Source organism: Myotis daubentonii, chromosome 6 (genome assembly GCF_963259705.1).
Source record: "Myotis daubentonii chromosome 6, mMyoDau2.1, whole genome shotgun sequence".
NCBI classification, from domain to species: domain Eukaryota; kingdom Metazoa; phylum Chordata; class Mammalia; order Chiroptera; family Vespertilionidae; genus Myotis; species Myotis daubentonii.
In genome coordinates, this window is record NC_081845.1 from 8,440,595 (window position 1) to 8,463,118 (window position 22,524).

The following is a 22,524-nucleotide window of genomic DNA, read 5'->3' on the forward strand; positions in this document are numbered from 1 at the left end:
CTACTTCCTAAAGAGTAGATACAATCACCTGTGAAGCAATAGAGGCTAGCACCAGCCTGCTTCATCAGACAAATTAGCAGCAGTGATCAACTAAGTGAAAACTGCCTAATTCAGATTAGACCCATTCCCTGTTTCCACCGAGTCCTCTTTTTGGTCAAACATGCTGAGTGTTCCTAGTCTTGAAAAACAAACATACAAACAAGTGCACAATAGAACCCATACCAACAACTACTGCCGGTGTGCTCGTTTGATGACTATTCTAAAATTTCCCTGGGATGCTCTGGTCCCACCTCTCAGCAGTTACCAAGGGATAAACACTTTGTTGACTCTGTGTACTCCAGCCCTCTACATTGAGTTCCTCAAGGCCAGGGACCATCAGGTCTTTATCATCTGTAGATTGCCATAGTCTAGTATAATGTCAGAAAAATCCTATATAATAAAAGCCTAATATGTTAAGTGCCTGGTCGTCCAGTTGGCCATTCAACCAATCAAAGTGTAATAGGCTAATGATATGTTAGGGCTGTTCAACCGCTTGTTATGACATGCACTGACCACCAGGGGGCAGACAGTCGACCTGTCGACCAGTTGCTATGATATGCACTGATCACCAGGGGGCAGATGCTCTGACCAGTAGGTTAGTTTGCTGCTGGGGTCTAGTCGATTTGGACTGAGATAGGCCAGACATGCCCTGGAGCCCTCCCGCAGTCCCGCCCTGGCTTGCCAACCTCCCGTGTCCCTCCCTGCCATGATCAGCCACCGGTGGGGTTCCTCAGCCTGGCCTGCACCCTTTTGCAATCCGGGACCTCTCAGGGGATGTCAGAGAGCTGGTTTCAGCTCAATCCCACAGGACAGGCCAAGGGACCCACTGGTGCATGAATATGTGCACCAGGCCTCTAGTAGAATATATTGCTGAATTAACAGAATAATAGTATCATTCTTAATATATAAAGTTCTGCAAGTTACAGTGCACTTTTTGTGCTTTAAAATCTTGACTCTTGTCTAGATACAATACAACCTACTTCTCTCCTCCTTCCATATTATTCTTGATCTGATATTCCATGATCAGAGCTAAGAGTCCTTAGTATATTGGTTCCCAGTTTCCTTCTAACTGGCTACTCTGTACACTCCCAGTGAGGGTCACTCAGGTGCTCAGCTGGGTCACCTGATTCCTCTCACCTGCTTATCATTTGCTCCTCCCAGTCCTCTGTTGTTGTTTTTAATCATAGTATTTCTAGTACACACATTTTGGAGGGATGCCCTCCATTTTTTTTAAAGTACCCTAAACTTGAGACTCATTGAATTTTTATCATCCATTTACCAATTCTTCTTGAAATAACAAGTGGTATCTATTCTCTTGAATTATTATTTAACTCACATCATTGCTTACACTACCTTCTTGTCTCATCAAACAGATTACCAGAATAAAAATATGTACTTTAGAGTAGATATAATATTGTATAAGTCACATATATCTCACAGAGACCCATAAGGATGCTATTTACATAATAGCTGCTAAGTAAAATAAAAGAGGCGTCATAGGAGATACATTATGCAGCCTTTTTCCACTACTCGCAATAGTTTGTGTTCAGACAACTGCGCTCCCCCTCCTGGTTTCCCAGGCATCTCCTGAGAACAGTGCTGATCTGAATTCAGAACCTGTAAAACAGGATGAAGCCGACCCAGCCACAGGTGGTTACACTTTCCCTGGGGCTAATTTACGTAACTCCAAGCTGAGGTGGGCAGGGCACCTGAGGTACAAGAATGACACCCTTAAGCACTCCTAAAATGGCCTTTTGAAAGAATCGTGCCTTTCTTCTTCTTCTTCTTCTTCTTCTTCTTTTTTCATTTTATCTCTGCCAAACATTGCACTGGTGCTGGGACATGAGATGATTGTAATAGTCCTGGCTTCTAGAAGGAAAGCCTGCGGATTGAGACACACAGAGTGTGTAGGAGGCTGCAGAAGGTGCCCAGAGGAGGAGACCTGCCCTCCTCACCCTCTCCACCCTCTCCACTCTCTCCACCCGCCTCACCCTCTCCACACTCCCCACCCTGTCCTCAGTTATCATGATGCTTGCCAGGGATGCGATGCCTGCCCTGAGCTGTGAAAGGGGCGGGTAGACCAGGAGCAGAGGAGAGCAGAAGGGTTCTCACAGAGGAGCCTCCATGTATGTATAGCACAGGGTTGGGAGCATTTTGGCAAGCTGCTCGGGGTTAGAGCATTCAGTCGGAGTGGAGAGATGCCGGGTGGCTTGGAGGGGCAGGCCAGGCCTTTTCTGAAGTGAATTCCTCAGCATATACTGGGCTTGGATCTAGGTACTGTATGGGTTCAGTCAGGTCCCCGGATGTGAATTAACTACCTTTGGAGAAACCATGGGAGAAGCAGGTGGCCAGCGCAGTCTCCAGACTCTTCATTTTACTTTATTTTTTAAAATATATTTTTATTGATTTCAGAGAGGAAGAGAAAGGGAGAGAGAGAGAAACATCAATGAAGAGAGAGAATCATTGATCGGCTGCCTCCTGCACACCCCCTACTGGGGATCAAGCCCACAACCTGGGCCTGGGCACTGATGGGGAATCAAACCCTGACCTCCTGGTTCATTGGTTGATGCTCAACCACCTTCCCCACCCTCATAGGTCAGCCTGGCAAGGCTCTTCGTTAAAGGCGTGTCAGCTGTGAGCTCTTGTCTGTGGAGCGCTCCAACATCAACAATCCTCTGTGGCTCCCCGGTGCTGGGAGAGTCCAGCAGATTTTGTTTTCTGTTGTCTTTAGAGAGTCTCTGGACAAGCTCTCGCAGCGCGGGCAGCTGCTCAGCGAGGAAGGCCACGGCGCCGGGCAGGAAGGGCGCCTGTGCTCCCAGCTGCTCACCAGCTACCAGGGCCTGGTCAGGATGACCAAGGAGAAGCTGCGCCGCTGCCAGGCGGCCCTGCAGGAGCACGAGGTCCTGGAGGAGGCCCTGCAGAGCATGTGGGCCTGGGTGAAGGGCGTGCAAGACAAGCTGGCCTGCGCAGACAGCACCGTGGGAAGCAAGGACACCCTGGAAAAACGGCTGTTACAGATACAGGTACACCCCTGTGCCCCAGGACCGATGCAATTAGACCCCCAAATGGTTGAGTCGGGTCCCAATCACGCCGTGAGCCTCTCTCTAAATGAGGATTAGGTGAGCGAAAAGGGGAAATTGGGCAAAAAGGACTTGGAGGGGATGGTTTTCCCTCTTTGTAAAGGAAAGGAATATGTTTGTTTTTGTAGCTCTAAAATATATATATTTTTAATTTTGTTTAGTAAATATTCAGCAAATATTATTGCCGGGGTCGAACCCCAGCAGGTCCAGGGGTCCCCAAAGGCATGGACGGAGTCGGCGAAGAAGGAATGACACGGAGACAGTGTTCAGTTGATCAGCAGCCTAGCCAGGATCTCTAGCCCGGATCTCCAGCCAAGTTCTGGTCTGGATCTCCAGAGAGGCTCTGCTTCGGATCTCCAGCGAGGTTCTGTAGCCATGTTCCCTCGCTAGGTTCTCCAGCCAGGTTCTGTCCAGGCTCTCCAGTCAGGTTCAGTGTCCAGGTTCCAGTCAGGTTCTCCTGCCAATCTCTGTAGTCAGGTTCAGTCCAGGATCCCTTGCCATGTTCTCCCGCTAGGCTCTGTCTCTAGGCTCCGAGGCCAGTCCCTGTCCAGGATCCTCCGGCATGCTCTCTCCAGCGAAGTTCTTCTGTCTCTAGGCTCCGAGTAGGTTCTGTCTTCTTGATTCTGTTCTAAGTTCTGAGTGTTTCTGTCTTGTTACATCTATATTTATACCAGTTGATTCAATCCTATCAATCTCTATTACAAAGGTTAGGGCATTTCTTATCTCCATTCCAGGGAGAAAAGATTATGTAGTTTAAGCATGATTGTTCGTAGTTAAAGGGATTAATTACCCGCCTGGCACTTAGTTGAGGGGTTTTATTCCCTCCCTAACTTCAGGGGAAAATCCCTACCTGGGGATTCAACCTTTCTCGCAGAGGTGACTTTGGTTAAAACACAGCGCCAAGAAGGTGAGCAAACATATTAAGAACCGTATGCCATATATGCCAGGTCCCTTGAAACAGCAAGGATGGACCGGCTCCTGGCATATTATGAAATAAATACCTAGTTTACTCCAAGCACTATGCAAGTTGCTGGGCATGTGAAGATAAAAATGAGTCCTGCAGGAGTTCAAGTCAGTGGCAGGGACCAACTGCAAATGTTACAGGCTGTGCAACATGTATGCGGGGCCGTGATTGAAGGCAGCAGGGGTGGGGAAAGCGCAAAGGAGACCACCACCCAGCCTGCAGCCAGTGAAGGTGACCTTGGAAGACAGGAATTAGTCAGGCTTTGAAGGTAGGGGACTGTTAGGCTTTTGACAAGCGTGTTTTCATTTTCAAAATAATTCCTTTTTACTCTGAAACTAAGTTTCCCAGTAAAGTTACACTGCTAAGGCAAGTAGTCCAAAGTTTTTCAAGAATTTAAACTGGAGTTAATCTTTACTCCCAGATTCTTGGGCTGCTAATATTTAATTAAAGTTTTATATTGTGGTAGAGTCCAGACATCGTTGTTGTTTTTGTTTTAATTTTTTATTTATTGTTAACACTATTCCAGATGTCCCCCATTTTCCCCTCTTTTGCTCCCTTCCATCCAGCCCCCACCCCCGCCTTCACCACATCATTGTCTGTGTCCATGGGTTATGCATGTAAGAATATATGTGGGTTTTTTTTAAATGTATTTTATTGATTTTTTACAGAGAGTAAGGGAGAGGTATAGAGAGTTAGAAACATCAGTGAGAGAGAAACATCGATCAGCTGCCTCTTGCACACTCCCTACTGGGGATGTGCCCACAACCAAGGTACATGACCTTGACCAGAATCGAACCTGGGACCCTTGAGTCCGCAGGCCGACGCTCTATCCACTGAGCCAAACTGGTCAGGGCAGAATATATGTTTTTTAAGCAATCGCTTCTAGTCCCCCCCCCCCCAACCCCCCATTCTCCTTCCCCTCTGAGATCTGTCAGTCTGTTCCAGGTATCCATGCCCCTGGTCCTGTTTTGTTCATCAGTTTATTTTGTTCGTTGCCTTTTCTTTTCTTTGTTTTTAAATCTTTATTGCTGAAAGCATTACATATGTCGCCTTTTCTCTTTAAGGTGAGTAAGGTGTTCCCTACCTTGCTTCTCAGGGAAACGATTGTTTTTAAAACTATCAGAAGCCTTTACTCTTTCTGCTGACGTGCATTCCCTCTTCTTCCTAGGACATCCTCCTGATGAAAGGGGAAGGGGAAGTCAAGCTGAATATGGCCATTGGCAAAGGGGAACAGGCCTTGAGAAGTAGCAACAAAGAAGGTCAGAAGGTGATCCAGACCCAGCTCCAGACCCTTACGGACGTGTGGGCCAACATCATGAGCTCCTCTGTCCACGCTCAGAGGTACAGAGTCCAGTGCAAGTGCCTAACTGCCTAAACAAAGCCCCGTGGCTTTGTGACATGAGGGAGTGGTGCCACGCCTCCTGCAGGAGAGTGGCCACACATGTCATCTTAGCTGGTGTATGCTTGCCTGTCTTTGCCTAAACACACACACACACACACACAGAATTTTCTAATGGCAAAGACTGGTTTTGTTTGCTTGCTGTGTGTGTGTGTGTGTATAATATTTACATCTCCCATAATATGTCAGTGGAATTCGGCACACAACTTGAACTCCGTAAAATAGACCTTTTTAATTCATCCAAGCAAGGATATGTGGTCTTGAATAACTTTAATATCTTTTCACTTTTTAAAGAAACATAAGGGAAATTAAGTCATGGGCAACTGTGGAGCTTAAGTATAAATCTTTTTCTCAACCCCAAGTAATATCACCCCCGTTGGGGTTGTGGAACTGTGGGGGGAGGGTGTTTGATGGTCACAGGGATGGAGCATCCCCGGCATTCAGTGACTGAGCCCAGGAGAGCTGGTGCCCTCTAATGCGTGGGACATTCTCACTCAAGCAACAGTCAGCCCTTCCGCCCAGGATGCCTGCAGAGCTCTGTTGAGTAGCACTGCCCAGGGGCTGCTGAGAAGATGCTGGTTGTTGCAATAGGCAATGTTGTTGCTGTTGTATTTATGAGTGGAAGATTTTCGCCTTCCTCCTCCCCTCAGAGTATCCACGAGTAATCTGGCTGGCTTGTTGGACAAAGGATTGTCAGTCAGAATTATATTAAAATACATTCCAGGAGCCATATTCTGACAGCAATATATACTATTAGATCACCAAAGACGTGTGTGTTCACTATGATCAAAATAAATAGACAAGCAAAAGATTAAAATTCATAAAACAAAATAAAAATATTTGCCATCACCCCGTGCAATGTAAAAGTGGACCATGGTTTCAATTAAAATGTGAGAGGTTGTGTTTTTGTTTTAGTTTGTTTTTTTTTCTTTAATATGGAGCATTTGTTGTAACTCCCAAAGTCTGCAGAATTTTGAATCTTAGTAATAGCTCAAACTGGTCAGTAAAGAAAAAAACTTCAGATCCCAGGATTCTATTTTTTATAGAGTAGATCAGACTTCCCAATGCTTGCCAATAAGCTAGCTTTGTAAAAGTGAACAGGAATAAGGGTGAATATTTTTCAGATGTTAGAATAAAATGTTAAATACAAAAAGTAGATTCAAATCTTTGATTCTTTGTTTTTAGCAAGAAATTAAATTTGACAACTACATATTGAGCAATAGCAATGTTCAAATGACAGTGGGTAACTACAGAGTTTATTTTGTTTTGTGGTTATTTTTTCCTGTGCTAAAAGAATAAAACAAAACAAAGTACTTTTTACCCTCTACGTGCTATGAGGCCAGGGTAGGGTACATTCCAGAAAACTCTGACTCATATAGTGTTGCTAAGATGTTGTGAGACTGTAGAAGAAGGCAGGGCCCAGGGTGGCTTCTGGGGAGGTGAGATTGATTTGGAAACTCAATTGGAAAGGATAAGAATGTTGGCATGTATGATGAGGTTTCTACTGATGAAAAATAAACAATCTGAGCCCTGGTTGGTGTGGCTTAGCTGGTTGGGCGTCATCCCATGCACCGAAAGGTCACTGGTTCTATTCCCAGTCAGGTCACATGACCAGGTTGCAGGCTCAATCCCCAGTAGGAGGTGTGCAGGAGGCAGCCAATCCATGTTTCTCTTTCACATCAATGTTTCTCCTCTCTCTCCCTTCCCTTCCTTTCTCTAAAATCAATAAAAACATTTTTTTTAAAAAGAAAGAAACAGTTTAAGCAAATGCTGCAAGTACATTTCCTACAGATATGACTCCAGGATTATAGGATTTTATGCAAGGGAGATTGGGAGAGGTCACTGAAGATGAGTTTAGAATAGTTTTAGAGCTGAGTACTTTAAAATTCAGGATGCCAGCCTGGAGAGCCTTTTACTTGACTATCTGGAGAGCTATTTGGTTGACTATTACATTTGTGATTACATTTCTTATATTATAAATGTATTTAGCCTTCATTTCTTCATCTCAACACTAAAACATTGTACATCTATATCCGTATGTGAAAATCAATCTAATGATATTATTTAACCAGGAAGATTACCCTAAATTTTAAATCCCAATCAATAAATAATTGCCATCTGGTTTTAATAAAATAAACTGAGTCCAAGAAAAGTAAGAATTGATATATATTCAATAAAATTTGCTCAGCCAGCGTGGCTCAGTGGTTGAGCATTGACCTATGAACCAGGAGTTCATGGTTCAACTCCTGGTCGGGGCACATGCACGGGTTGTGGGCTCAATCCCCAGTAGGGGGTGTGCAGGAGGCAGCCGATCAATGATTCTCTCTCATCATTGATGTTTCTATCTCTCTCTCCTTCTCCCTTCCTCTCTGAAATCAATAAAGAAATATTTTTTAAAAAATAAAATAAAATTGAATTGATGCCCCAGTGCTGATACTTAACAACACAACTCATAAATTTGCCTATTTATTAAGACAATTATTATTTGGAAGACAAGTCTCCAGATGCATATATGAGTACAGCATCTTACTTACATTTTGACATGGATTCACTTTGGTTTGAAGAAACTGTGCAGCGGGTCAGAAAAGCAGTGTTTCTCCCTGCCCTTAGACGCAGCGCCCTCACCAGGTATAGTGGCGTTCAGCAAAACAGCTTACATCAAGCGTGTCAAACTCGCAGCCCGCGGGCCACATGCCTCGTTTATTTGGCCTGTGTTAGCCTTTGAGTTTGACATGCCTGGCTTACCTGGATGCCATGCTCCCCTAGTTGGTTTCCAGTAGAGCTGCCAAGATAACTTATTTTTCTAATAACATTAATCCCAGCACTTTAGAGGCTGTGATTAGCCAATGGAATGACTACCTGGAGTGGAAAAACCAGTTGGAGCAGTGGATGGAATCCGTAGACCAAAAAGTGGAGCATCCCTTGAAACCGCAGCCAGGTCTGAAAGAGAAGTTTTGCCTTCTGGACCACTTCCAGTGCATCGTCTCGGAGGGGGAGGATCACGCCGCAGCCCTGCACCGCCTCACTGCCAGGTCCAGGGAACTCTACCAGAAGACTGAGGATGCGTCCTTCACAGAGGCGGCTCAAGAGGAGCTGAAAACACAGTTTAATGATATAATGACCGTTGCCAAGGTTAGTGCTTTACATTGAAGGAAAAACTTCAGGGTCAGGTAAAGAATAGCTTATGGGTTACATTGTTGGGGAATTTGCTGCTCTAAAAACTGTTTGTACAATATTATATGAAGATAATTTCTCACCTATGGATGCCCATGCATTTTTCCTTTCTGCAATCTTGGGCTTATTTTTTATTTTTAATTTTATGATTTTTCGCCACTTAGAATGTTAGTCAACCCATTTTCTTCCTTTTTTGGGGTTTTTTCTTTTGCAAAATTGTTGAGCTTCAAATATTAGTGTTTAAAAGTTCTTTACAAAAAGCCAACACAAGTCATTTATTTAGTAATAAGAGTTATTATAATAATTATTATTAAGTGGATGATTAGTGAGGGATGTTAGTCAACATTCATTAAGCATAGATTTTTATGTGAAGCTAGACATAAGTAAAATTATAGGAAAATTGGTTTTATCCTCAAAATCTTTTAGTCTAATTGAGATTTGATATTTTCATTTTAAGATATTAAACACAGAGAAAATTCAAGAATAAGAATGAAGCCCTGGACAGTTTTTCTCAGTGGTTAGAGCACCAAAAGATCACTGGTTTGATTCCCAGTCAAGGGCACATACCTTGGTTGTAGGCTCAATCTCTAGCCCCGTGTGGGAGGCAACCAATCGATGTGTCTCTCTCACATTGGCCTCTCTCTCTCAATCAATCTCTCTCTCTCTCTCTCTCTCTCTCTCTCTACCCCCCCACCTCCGTCCCTTCTACTCTCTCTAAAAATCAATGGAAAAATTATCCTCAGATGAGGATTTAAAAAATAAGAACAAAGTCTTCCAAGATGATTAAGAGACCAATGTTAGACTGTTGTCTGATTTCACATCCTCCGCAGTGAGGGCCGCTGAGTGGCCTCTGCTTGTTCCCTAGGAGAAAATGCGGAGCGCGGAGGAGATGGTGAAGGACCACCTGCTGTATGTGGATGCCGTGCAGGAGTTCACAGACTGGCTCCACTCGGCCAAGGAGGAGCTTCACCGCTGGTCGGACCCGTCTGGAGACTCGTCCGCCACCCAGAAAAAATTGTCTAAAATTAAGGTCAGAAAGTGGACCGATACCATAACTTCTCTCTCTCATTGGTGCTGGAGCCTGACATGCCTGTGATAAAGATCCTATAGATTAGATCCTGTTCATTCAAATGTTTCCTTCCTGTTTTCTGGTGGTTGGCGTATATGACCTTGCACCTCAGGAATTCTAAACATAAACAAGAGGGAAAAAGGAATTCAAGACACTTTACACTTTGAACAAAATGAAATGTTGTCCGTGTACAGTATGCTCCTGCATGCAGATGCGCTGCTTGCTGCGGTATGAGACATCCCAGTATGCGCCAGCTTGGAGCTGACAGAATCGGATATTATTTCCCAGCACAGTAGGAGAAAAGTTTATACAATAACTTAGTGAAAAGTTTAATAATAACTTGGAAATGTCATTCTAGATGTTTTGTTCTGCTTCCCCAGACAACAGTACAACAGTATACTGAAAGACGGTACTTTAAAGGATATTAAAATTATCACCTATAAAGGCAACTTAAAGCAAAAAATGTCACACCACTCAGAGAACTAGAGCTCTCCGAGAAGTAGAGATCTCCGTGTATTTTGGTTCTTTCTAGTGGCTTGAATAATACATGGCGATGACTTGCCCCCTGTGGAAAACAGTAGATTTTCATCTAAAAATTACGCAATGATGAAATCCTGACTGGTTACGTTTTAGATGAGGAACCAATAGTGTAAGTGTGGTCAGGAGTTTAGGACTCAAATTGTGTTCTTGTTATTTGTTTGTGTTTTTAATAATTCTTTATTGTTGAAAGGATTGCATATGTCCCCCTTCTTCCCCCATGGGTCCCCTCCAGCCCACCCCTGTCTCCCCTCACCCCCACCCCTGCTCCCAGGCCTCCAGCACCCTATTGTCTGTGTCCATATATGCATTCAAGGCCTTTGGTTGATCACTTCCCACCCTCCCAGCCTCCCCCACCTTCCCTCTGAGATTCCGCACTCAAACTGTGTTCTAATGAATAGAGATCAGAACATAAAAATCATAAATGCAACAGACGATGATAGCAGTAATAACTGTATTTTGATGATTTACTTTGAAAGGCTTATCTTTTTAAAATCATATTGAACGTTTTAAATGTGATAATTACGTAAAGGCACTTTTTAAGTTTCTAGTATCTGTGTGATCCTTTAAAATACTTCTTTGGCACATTTCTCAGTAATGTTTTAATTCACTCATCCATCCATCCATTTGTAAGCTACCGCCTTGTGAAAGAAGGTGAAATGGGGTACGGATCCTGAGCAGAGCACAGTCCTGCTTCAATCCTTGTTCACTTATCTGTCAGTTTAGGAAGTGATTTTAAGCCGTGTGCTGCAAGAATTTTAAAACAGGCAACACCTGACTATGTCGTCCGGGGCACTGACCTCTTTTCCCTTAGGTTGTCAAATAATGAAAAGTGACAATAGCCAACACAATAGCCATCCAGTGGGAATGATTCAAAATTATATCTATTTTCTTGTCCGATTGGCAAAAAAATTAATATATTTTTTGTGTGCCGCCACATGTTAGTAATTAGTTTATGTGTGCCATGAGATGCAAAAGGGTGAAAATCGCTGGTTTGGGAGGAAATATGGATTTGCTTATTTATAGGAGCAATGCACTGTGGGCCAACGCAGTGTCACACATTCAAACAATGCCTGACTTCAGGGTCCCTGTTTTGTCTGTTTCAGGCTGTTTCGGATTCCACAGCTTCTTTTGCCAGAAGCCCTGGTGCTCAGGATGGGAATTCTCTGCTGTGATAGCACGGGGGTGGGCGGGTGGCTGGACTCTGGCTCCCTGTGGCAGGCACACTGGCTAAAACTCCCCAGCAGGACAGGGTGCCCCTCTGTACATATTTGGAAGCCTGCTGGGACTCGGCCTCCTCGGTTACCATGGTGATATTCCATTACAGGAGCTGATGGATTCCAGAGAGACCGGGGCCAGCCGCCTGAGCAGAGTGGAGTCCCTGGCTCCTGCCGTGAAGCAGCAGACAGCAGCCAGCGGGAGCGAGCTCCTGGACACAGAGATGCAGGCCCTGCGCGCCGACTGGAAGCAGTGGGAAGACAGCGTGCTCCGGACGCAGGGCAGCCTGGAGAGCCTGGCCAGCCAGATGGCCCTGTCGGAGCAGGCGTTCTCAGGCCAAGTGGCCGCCCTGGAGCAGGCCCTGGAGCAGCTCGGCACCCTTCTCACAACGTGGGCTCAGCAGCTAGCCCTCCTGGAAGGCAAGAACACAGATCAGGAGATAGTGGAGAGCTGGGAGAAGGGCCGCGTAAGTTGGCTTCCTGTTTTCTGTTGCTGGTTATGCTAGAAGTTTGGTTTGGTTCTCGTCGTCGCTAAACAAACAAAACAACTGAAAACCTTCTTGCTAACTAAAAACACAACATTCAGACTTGGAAGAAGGAAGTGTTTCTAATTAAATTTGCAAAAATCAGATCTGTTTTCTTTTCTTTTCTCATAAGTCGAACTGTTCTACATATAAGGGTAGAGGAGAGAAGAAGTTATTATTTACCATTGAAAACAGTTACTGTGAGTGGAAACATTCTACTTTCATTCTTCTGGTGCAAGAGTTTGTAATATCGCATTCAGCCATTCAGTCTGAAAAAAATGGCCTGTGGGTAGAGGCATAAATAGACGAAGAGTCATAGCTGCGTTCCTGCCAGTGAATTCTTTCCAACAATTAAATGATTGAATCTATAGCTTTGAAAGACACATTTGGTAAGCCCCGAAAACACAACTAATAGTTTGCACCCTGATCAGCTCTCCTGTGTGGAGCTTTGACAGCTGTGCTGGAATTAACGGTTCACAGAACTCCTATGTCATGCTCATGGCTTGCCTTCCGGACATTTTTTTTTTTTTTTTAACTAATGGCAGCTCTTTCAGAATGAGAGAAAGGGAAGCATAAAAGGGGTAGTGAAGAAAGGGCAGAAGCTTGAGATCCCGTCTCTTTCTTTACTGTTCAATGGCATCTTGGAAAGACTTTCTTTCGATATTTGCAGTTTAATAATGCTCTGAATCGCGGATGTCCTTAAAAGGAAGTTTTTGTAAAGTAACCTTCTCTGTGGCTATTTATGTTATAAACATTTCAAAATAGCTCCAGCCAGGAGGGAACTGCCGTAGTATTTCCAACATTGTCTTGTTTTAAGTCAAGTATTTGAAACAAAGATAGCGTGCCGCAAAGGCAACCTTTCTAATCATCTCCTTATGCTATTTTACTCATATGCTTATAGACTGTATTTTGTTCCGATGCCCTTCATGTCCTTCAGGGTTAAGCACAGAATAAAGTGTAGAAAGCAGTTCTGTAAAACAGGGACAAGGACCTTGGTGATTATTGCACATGGTCAGTATTATTGACTCTGATATATATAAAAAAAAAAACCTGTTAGGATGTTTTTGTTCTGTTTACCTTCTTTTTCCCCCATTAATATAAGTGAAATTTTAAGAAAAGAAAGATTTGATGGTATTTAAATTATATGACTATTCTGAGCTATCATTATTTCTTTATATTGATTCTACTAGTAAAAATAATAGGTGAGGCCTGTGAAAAGGTAATGCAAAAGTAAATATAGGTTTTTAATGGTGCAAGCAATTCAAAGACAACAGTCTGGGCTTTGATCTGTTTTTATATTTGGTTCTGGGGTGCTTGCTTTTGATGACAGTACTACATTACCTCTAAATACTCAGATTTTCTCTTATTCTAATAATGTCATTTTATCTAAAAATGGCGATAATAAAAAAAGAAAGTATAATTATGTGATGGGGTAAAGGTGTTAGCTAATGTTGTGGTGGTTATCATTTTATGATATATAAATGTATTAAATCCCTACATTGTACACCTTAAACTCACACAATATTATATGTCAATCACATCTCAATAAAGCTGGGAACAATAATTTTTAAAAAATGGAGGTAATACTCCCATTACAATGAAAGCCTAGGAAAGTTTTACAAAATAATGGATTTGCTAGGGTTCACATGGCTTTGTTTTGCTGTGAGGAAGGGCCTGTCATTGTTAGCAATCCTAATAAGAATCATGAGCCGCCACAGGCCTTTGCTTTCTCTTCTGCAATGAAATGGTGACACTCAAGAAATCTTTTTAAAAATAAAAATGGATCATTATCTATAAACTACATAAAATCATGGCACACAAAAATCTTGTTCACTGTGTTCCAAAACTCATATCTCTTAATATCCATGGGCTAATTAATTGTGTTGGAAATTTAGGCGTTTTCTTAACCTCCAAGGAAAAAATATTCATTCCAGGACTTAACTGAAACACAGGTGTATAACCTGATATTTATATAATGAAAGATTCTAATAATATGCTTTAATGTATGATCACATTACAGAAAAAATTTTAGTGTAAAATTTTGGTCAAAGCTTTTCACTTTTGAGAACACCTAATGTGTAAGTGACTCATGATATCTCTGGGTTTGTTATTTACCTCTCTGGTGCATGGTCAGTTTCTTTGGTTCTTATAATGCTCTTTCTTAAATAAAAGATTCAATATGATGTAAAATAGTAGTTACTAGTTTAGCATTTGGAGTTTCAGAGAGAAACTTTCTAAGTTTTACTTATGAATTTTGCAAATAAGAATATTTTCGATGCCTCTAGCCCGACACTAAGCTAAATAAAGAAGTTTAAAGCGAAGAGAACACCATCCTCCTCTCAGAGCCACAGTCCAGGTGGAAAGGCCAACAAGTTCAAAACCATTAGAAACACTCGCTAGTGATGAGTGCCCGGGGGTGCTGTGTCCTCAGTGAGAGCCCCTGGGAGGTGGGAAGGAAGACAGAGAATCCTTAGGGGAAGTTATTTGAGCAGAGTCTTGAGGTCTGGTTACAAATGGACCAGATAGATGAGGTGCAGAAATGGCACCATTGTACAAAGTCACTGAGGAATGAGAAAGCACAGGAGAGAAAACTAGAGAACAGAATTCAAATTAAGGGGATACTGTGTCATTCTAGAAAGAAATGACAAAGATGTGAATGGGGGCTGTGAGAGTCAGGATGCAAAGGTAGCTGATGAAAAGACCTCTCTAAGACATGGAACAGACCAGCCCTCATTAGCTGTTGGGTGGAGTGAAGAGGGAACCAGGCAAGGCCATGGTGATGCTCAGTTTTCTGATTTAGATCAGCTGGAAGACAGAGGTTCCATTTATAGGATGAGGAGTGCAACACACACCTGGCACGTTGAGAGGTGTGGTTTTCTACAATTCTAGGCCATCTCACGATAAAAATCTTTGGGAATAAAAATAGTAACATCAACAGCTCTCTGAGCAGTTACTCATCTTTGTGTCCCTCATCTTTGTTATTATTATTCACCTTGGTGATACCATTATCCACACACTTCTATTTAAATATTTGGGAGTCATTTACCTGCTAATTTTATTTATAAGGCACTTATCAAGGTGCCAGAATTTGTGTACTTGGCACTCAGGATGTCATTTGCTAGGTGTAACAATCCCCTGTGTAGCCATGGACCATGGCCTTGATTTCAGAAGTGTGCTTGTCAAGTCCCAAGACTTTATTTTGGATAGATAGTCACAGAACTGTGATTATTCACGTGCCTCTCCCACCTGTTCGATTGTGAGCTCTTCAAATTCGGTACAAGAATCTTACCTTTGGGTCATGTCGGGGGTCCCAGAATTCTGCAAAATGATCGGCACACGGCAGACATTTAGTAAATATTTGATGATTATAATGAATGAAACTATGAAATGATTCAATTGCTACTTAAATCAGACCTGTGGATTCTGAGAATTTCTTAATGTGGAAGTTAATGTTATGTATTAGACAACATTAATTGTTGTGCACAAGTACCAAAATAAGTGTTGCTTTGCTTTGAAATGATTTCTTTTTACATCTTAAACAATATGAATATCCACTGACATCCTAGTCAGATTGTTTTTAAGCAATTTAGACTGGTTCACTTTTCTTTTTCCATCCTACTTTATGTTATTCTTTGATCTCTTGATCATTTGACTTCTTGGCAGCATTTCATCCCAGAATGCCTACCTATGGCTAGAAAAGGACACGCAACCAGCCACGTGATATCACTTGCCATGGGGGATCCTGAAACTAGGCCTCATTTCTTTACTGAATCTATATGTTACTTCTTCCCTCGCTAATAATTTATAGTGTGATTTATGCATTTACAGTATGAAGATGTGGAAATTACCTAATTTAAATGCTTACCCCTCTGTCTTGTTATTTCTAATAGGAGATACTGGATGCTCTACAAAAAGCAGAGCCTAAGACAGAGGATCTCAAGTCTCAGCTGAATGAACTTTGTCGATTTTCCAAAGACCTGAGTCCATACAGTGGAAAAGTTTCTGCCTTGATTAAAGAATATAATTGGTGAGCATGAACCTTATTGGTATTTAAAATGTTTTAACACAAATAAGAAACTAGAGGTTAACATATTTTAAGGTGTGATTTTAACATTAATATAAATTAATCATTAAATCCGTTACTAAATGACATGAGCGCATACTCCAAAAATTGTTTATTCTGTCAAACATTAATCTCCTTTATCATTTTTCCCCTCCTATTAAATGCTTCCAATCATGGCTTTAGTCTTTGTTTGCAAGCATCCAAGGGCTGTCAGAATAAAGAACAGATTTTGCAGCAAAGATTTCGAAGAGCCTTCAAGGATTTCCAGCAGTGGTTGGTTAATGCAAAAATCACTACCGCCAAATGTTTTGATATACCTCAAAATATTAGTGAAGTTCAAACAAGTCTTCAGAAAATACAGGTAAGAATGCTATTAATTCTAATAATGAAGCTTAAGTGAATTAAAAATGTGTCTCTTGACTGTTTTAGAAGCATATTAAAGTTTTGCTTAAGAAACTCAAATTTCAAATAAATTCCTGCTTAAAATGATTGTGTGCAAGAAGAGAAATTAGTCCATTTATATAAATGCATGCTATTTTATATATATTAATAGGGATTTAGGAAATAATAAAAGCTCTTTCTATGTGACAAGCATTGTGCCTGAGCACTCTAAGCCGATTTTTTAATTTAATTTTCACAGTAAACACATTAGGTACAAAAGGTTATTATTCCCAATGTTCAGATATGGTAAAAGAGTCAGTTGCTTAATATATACGATAAAAATTGTTTATTCCTTCTCTGTGATTTTATTGAGAAAGAAATAGAAAATCAATGTATTTTAAAGCAGAGAGCATTTTATTATGTCTACTCCGACATTTTTCTTTATAGGAGTTTTCATCAGAAAGTGAGAATGGACAGCACAAGCTAAATGTGATGCTATCTAAAGGAGAACTTTTGAGTTCTCTGCTGACCAAAGAGAAAGCTAATGGTATCCAGGCGAAAATTGCAAATGCAAAAGAGGATTGGAAAAATTTTCATTCAAATCTTCACCAAAAGGAATCTATCCTAGAGGTATAATATAACCAACTACTTGGACACATTCTGTGTTGTTTGTTGGTAGTGATGGTGTTAGTTAAGCCACACTCTCAACATATCCAAGTGCCCTTGTCAATGATTTTGCTCATCTCTCACTGAACATAAATGAATGACTAGGTAACACTTAGAAACAGCTCAATGCTAGAAGTGTGAGCCTCACTGAGGAATTAAGTAGCTTCTTGCAGAGTAGGGGCTATTAACCTAGACTGTAGGAACAACCAGTTTTAATTTTAAACATATCACTTAATCTTTCATTTGAAATCCCTTAATTTTGGGAGTTGTTCTAGGAGAATGAAAAGAAATATCTCTGTAAGGCTACCAAATGCTGTGGATGAGAAGGCATATTATAACTAATGCAAGTATCAGGTACATAGTAGATTTTAGGAGTGAACTATGCAAAGCAACAATGTTCATACAATTTCATTTTATCTAGGTACAATATAAGTTGAATTTATTATAATCATAACATAATTACTAACACAATGCAATATTTTTTTATGAAGCAGTCTGTTTTATGTACACACTCTCCTCTTAGAAGAAAATTTAGAGACATGGAGAATATTATTTTTTCTTTTTAAACAACACTGCCTGGCAAAAGGTGGCTAGTCTTTCATGGCAGACATCCTCCACTTAATAGAGAATGATAATCATTGTGCAGTGCCTAGAAATTTACTCTCAACTCTGTAGGATTGTTAATGCAATGTGGTCTGAGCTCTGTTGCTGTTGAGGGTAGTACATCTGCCACCGACAGTGAGATTATCTACTTCAAGAGATGCCCAGTTGATGGATAGGTCAGGAATAGCCTGTCTCTTCCTTCCTTCCATGTTTCCTTCCTTCCTTCCTATTAGTAAAACACATAATATTGCCTATTATGTTCCAGACCCTATGTTAGGAATACAAAAGGGTTACTTTTTTCCCTCTTCTCAAAGAACTCACTTTCTAGAGAAGGGAACAGCACATGAACAGATGATTGCAATACAATACAGGCATGCTCAGCATATGCTAGTCACTTAAGACGATGCAATTAACTCTATTTGGAGAAGTTGAGGAAGTTTCCAGAGAGGTGAAATCTTAACTGAACCTTGAAGGCTAAGCATTCTTTGAATTTGGCAAGGCAGGTGCGCACTTCAGATAGAAGGACTTGAATGTATGGGTCTGGGGAGTGATGAGTGCCACCTATGAATGGGACTTCGAGAAGTTCCATCCACATGGGGTTTTAGGGAAAAAGCAACAAAGATAAGACTGGTGATGAAGATTAGGGCCAAATAGTGAAATTTTTGTATACTAAGCAAATTGATCTTGAGTCTTGACCAGGTCTGAATAATTAGGGAAAAGTTCATTAAAAAAAACACCTTGGCTGCACATTAGAATCACTTGGGAATCTTTTTAAAATCCTGATTTTTGGGCCTCATCCTCCAGAAATTCTGTTTCTTTGTTATGGGGTGGGGCCACAACATTAGTAACAAAGAAACAGAATTTCCGGAGGATGAGGCCCAGAAATCAGGATTTTAAAAAGATTCCCAGGTGATTTGCCAAACCGGTGTGGCTCAGTGGATAGAGCGTCAGCCTGCGGACTCAAGGGTCCCGGGTTCGATTCCGGTCAGGGGCATGTACCTTGGTTGCGGGCACATCCCCAGTGGGGGGCGTGCAGGAGGCAGCTGATCGATGTTTCTCTCTCATCGATGTTTCTAACTCTCTATCCCTCTCCCTTCTTCTCTGTAAAAAATCAATAAAATATATTTAAAAAAAAAAAAAAAGATTCCCAGGTGATTCTAATGTGCAGCCAAGGTTGAGAACCACTGTCTTAAAGGATATTCAAAAATCACACAGGTGTCCTGGCCGGTATTGCTCAGTAGTTGAGCATCGACCTATGAACCAGGAGGTCACTTTTCAATTCCCAGTGGGGGCACATGCCTGTGTTGCGGGCTCGATCCCCAGTGGGGAGCATGCAGGAGGCAACCGATCAATACTTCTCTCTTATCATTGATATCTCTATCTCTCTCTCCCTCTCCCTTCCTCTATGAAATCAAGAAAAAAATACTTTTAAAACCATATACAAGTGCCAAGGTGAAGGATAGAATGTTCCAGATATTGGGAACAGGGAAAAAAGTGGAGGAGGACAGTAGGGCCAGATTGAATGCCAACTGAAAGACTTTGCTTGCTATGAAGCAAAGCAATAAAGACCAGATGCTTGGTTTATCGTGTGCCTCATCTCATCTGAAACCTGTAGAATCTAAAGATCCAAATGAAGGACTTCGAAGTCAGCGCGGAGCCCGTGCAGGACTGGCTGAGTAAAACCGAGAAGATGGTGCACGAAAGCAGCAACCGCCTGTACGACCTGCCGGCCAAGAGGAGGGAGCAGCAGAAGCTCCAGGTGACAACCCTGGGCCCCGTGGCCATGTCTCCATCCCTGTCCTGTGGGCATCCTCCCTGTCCTGTGTGCATCCCTGTGTCCAGGTGCCCGCGAGCCCCTGGAGCTCCATGACGCTGTCTGAGATCGCGCGTCCCCTTTCCCTGTTTCTGGCAGATGGTGCGTTGCCCAGCTGTCCCTGGAGGTGGGTCTGTCTGTGTCTGCAGCCTGTGCTGTGTCCAGCCCGGAAACAGTCACGCCTCCAGGGCACCCCTATTGCTCACCAGTGTGTGTTGATGTCCGTGCTCTTGGGGCCAGAGCTCCCCCCGTCGGCGATGTGCTGTCCCCCAGCCTCTTACTAGTAACTTGCTTGTGCTTTTCAGTCTGTCCTTGAGGAAATAAACTGCTACGCGCCTCAGCTCCACAGGCTAAAAGAGAAAGCGCAGCAGCTGTGGGAAGGACAAGCTGCCAGCAAGAGCTTTATGCACAGAGTGTCGCAGCTGTCTGCTCAGTATCTAGCGCTAAGCAATGTGACAAAGGTAATGCCCGCCATGTGCCGTGTGTGAGTGTGGGACAGGCCACCCATCTGGAGTCTCGAGGGGGGGCGGGGGGGGGGGGGAGGGCAGGGTGCCAGCCCAGCCAGGAGTAAGGCCTGTGAGTCTACGCCCAGCCTTGCAGTCCGAGTCTACTCTTTGTGCTGCTTCATCTCAATGTGGTTGTCCCAACAGAGCAGGGAGGGTCCAAGACGCGGAGGGACTTCCCAGTCTCCATAGCGCACAGCGCATTCCCTTTCTACTGACTTGGCACGTTCGCTGGAGCTTGTCTGAAAACCCAGTGCATACACATGAGGCAACATTCAGTTTGGGGCCTAAGGGAACTCGGATCAAATTACTTTAGAAAAACAAGAACTCAAAGCAGTTTACATTTTTGTAGACTAAATAAAATGAGTTGGGGATCCTTTTTTGAAGTTTGTCTAAATTTTTTATATTCATTACAGAGTACTCAAGGATGTGTTGATTGAGGTTTTCAATTCGATCAACAGGGCAGAGCTCAAAACGGGCATTGATTTGTTTCACTGATTACATTTCTTTTCTAACAGCCTAGAAAGGCATACAGGGGACCCCAGTATGATCTTGTTTAGAGTGTCCAGCTGGCAGGACGCCGACCAGTCTTGAACTTGGTGGCGCAAGCCTACTCGAAGCTTTGTGTGCTTTGTGACATTTGTTCCCTGTATTTGTCTTTTGCATTTCAGGTCTTAGAATGTAGGGCTCCTGCTGTAAGTTAGTCTTTTCTTTAATTTGGCTTCCCCCCATTTTAATGTGGACTCACTTCTGGTCTGCTAATTTAGATCCTCAATAAAATATCATTGACACGGTCACACTAATATAGACGTGGAGTAAATAGACTATGTTTACACAAATGCTTTTCCTATGAATAAGTTACTCCTTTTGTCTTTAGAAAATCTGGCACACATCTAAAGTTAGAATTCATTAAGGACATCTTTCTATTCCTTTGTATTTATTTAGATACCAAATATCAATAGATGTTTGACTGAGGTAAAAGCTGAAGTTTATATTCATAAACTTCACTGTGTTGGATATGACTTGTCATTAATGAACAAAATCATATTTATGTCCCCAACTTTTAAAATTTCAATCTCAGATAATTATTTTTTTAGAAATCTTGCTAACAATGTAGGTCATGTGGTATCAGCGGAGCCAAATGTGATTATATGAAAGCTAGAAACCACTTTGATTGGTCTCCCAGATGAGGCAATAGGAAGAAATTGTACTGATTCTGTTTGGAAAAAAAATCACAATTGTCATCAAGAAGAATAGCAACTAAGTTTAGGGACAGTAAATTGTAATTTCTCTGCTTTTGACCCAATGATTCTCACATTTTTACTAGAAAGAGTTCACGTATCTCTCAGATTAATGCAGATTGGCATCATATCCGTGCAGGGTATGAGCCTATGGCCAATTCTAGTTATTTGAACAAAATGGTTAGCTTGCCAGTTTGAGTAGCTTCAGGCTCTGAGGTCTCTGTGGAATGGACAGTGGGAAACCCATGTCTGCCGTTTCCAGGAGAAAGTGTCGAGACTGGATAGAATTGTTGCAGAACACAGTCAGTTCTCCCTCGGCGTGAAAGAGCTGCAAGACTGGATGACAGACGTGGTTCACATGCTGGAGTCTTACTGCCACCCCACCTCCGACAAGAGCGTGCTGGACAGCAGGATGCTCAAACTGGAGGTACGCATCTTTAGAAAATGTCTCTAATGGACAGGTTTGTTTTTCTCAAAATTTATTTTTTTATCCTCTCCCGTAGGTATGTTCTATTGATTTTGAGAGAGAGAGAGAGAGAGAGAGAGAGAGAGAGAGAGAGAGAAGCATCAATGTGAGAGAGAAACATCAATCAGTTGCCTCCCAAAACCGGGGATTGAAACCACAACCTAGGTATGTGCCCTGACCAAGAATCAAACCCACAACTGTTTGGTGTATGGGATGATGTTCCAGCGAACTGAGCCATCCAGCCAGGACCTCAAAATGTCTTAAGTCTACATCTGCCTGGTGTTGCTGTGTCACACTCCCGCCACGGGACCTCTCAGAAAGCTCTTTTCACATAGGGCGGGCTAGCCTCAGCCTTCCTGAATCATTAGGAACAGGTTCACACATAAATTCTTCACAAAATAAAATAACCCACATGTGGCTATTTGCTCGATAGCCAGTCAAGAGGCTAGTTTCAAATCACATCACGGACACATCTATTCTGAGAAAATATTTCAATGAACCATTTTATAGGGCAGGACATTTTTCATCTTGTTCAATTTACTTGCCTGCCTACATCATTTAGTCAACTCTCCCATCCCAACATATTAGTTCTATCTTCCATTTATGGCAAAACAATGATTCTTTATTCATTCTCCTCTCCTTCATATACTGGGTGCCTTCTAGGAGACTGTAACTCTGTCTTAATACCAATGATTCAAAAATGGAAAAAGTATCATCTTTGTCCTCAAGGCTTTCACTGTGGCTGAAGCACAGAGAGCAGTAACAGCAGAGAGGGTTATGGTTAT

At 42.3% G+C, this 22,524-nt stretch overlaps 1 protein-coding gene across 1 annotated transcript in view; it reads left to right on the forward strand.

Moving 5' to 3' along the window:
• Window positions 1-22,524, forward strand: part of SYNE1 (spectrin repeat containing nuclear envelope protein 1) — a 392,090-nt gene that overhangs the window by 172,937 nt on the left and 196,629 nt on the right. The window contains exons 52-62 of the mRNA XM_059700015.1: window positions 2,771-3,062; window positions 5,252-5,424; window positions 8,305-8,614; window positions 9,522-9,686; window positions 11,590-11,946; window positions 15,894-16,030; window positions 16,250-16,427; window positions 16,895-17,077; window positions 19,332-19,475; window positions 19,835-19,990; window positions 21,536-21,700. Of these exons, the coding sequence (XP_059555998.1) occupies window positions 2,771-3,062; window positions 5,252-5,424; window positions 8,305-8,614; window positions 9,522-9,686; window positions 11,590-11,946; window positions 15,894-16,030; window positions 16,250-16,427; window positions 16,895-17,077; window positions 19,332-19,475; window positions 19,835-19,990; window positions 21,536-21,700 (2,260 nt within the window). The remainder of the gene's footprint in view (window positions 1-2,770; window positions 3,063-5,251; window positions 5,425-8,304; window positions 8,615-9,521; window positions 9,687-11,589; window positions 11,947-15,893; window positions 16,031-16,249; window positions 16,428-16,894; window positions 17,078-19,331; window positions 19,476-19,834; window positions 19,991-21,535; window positions 21,701-22,524) is intronic.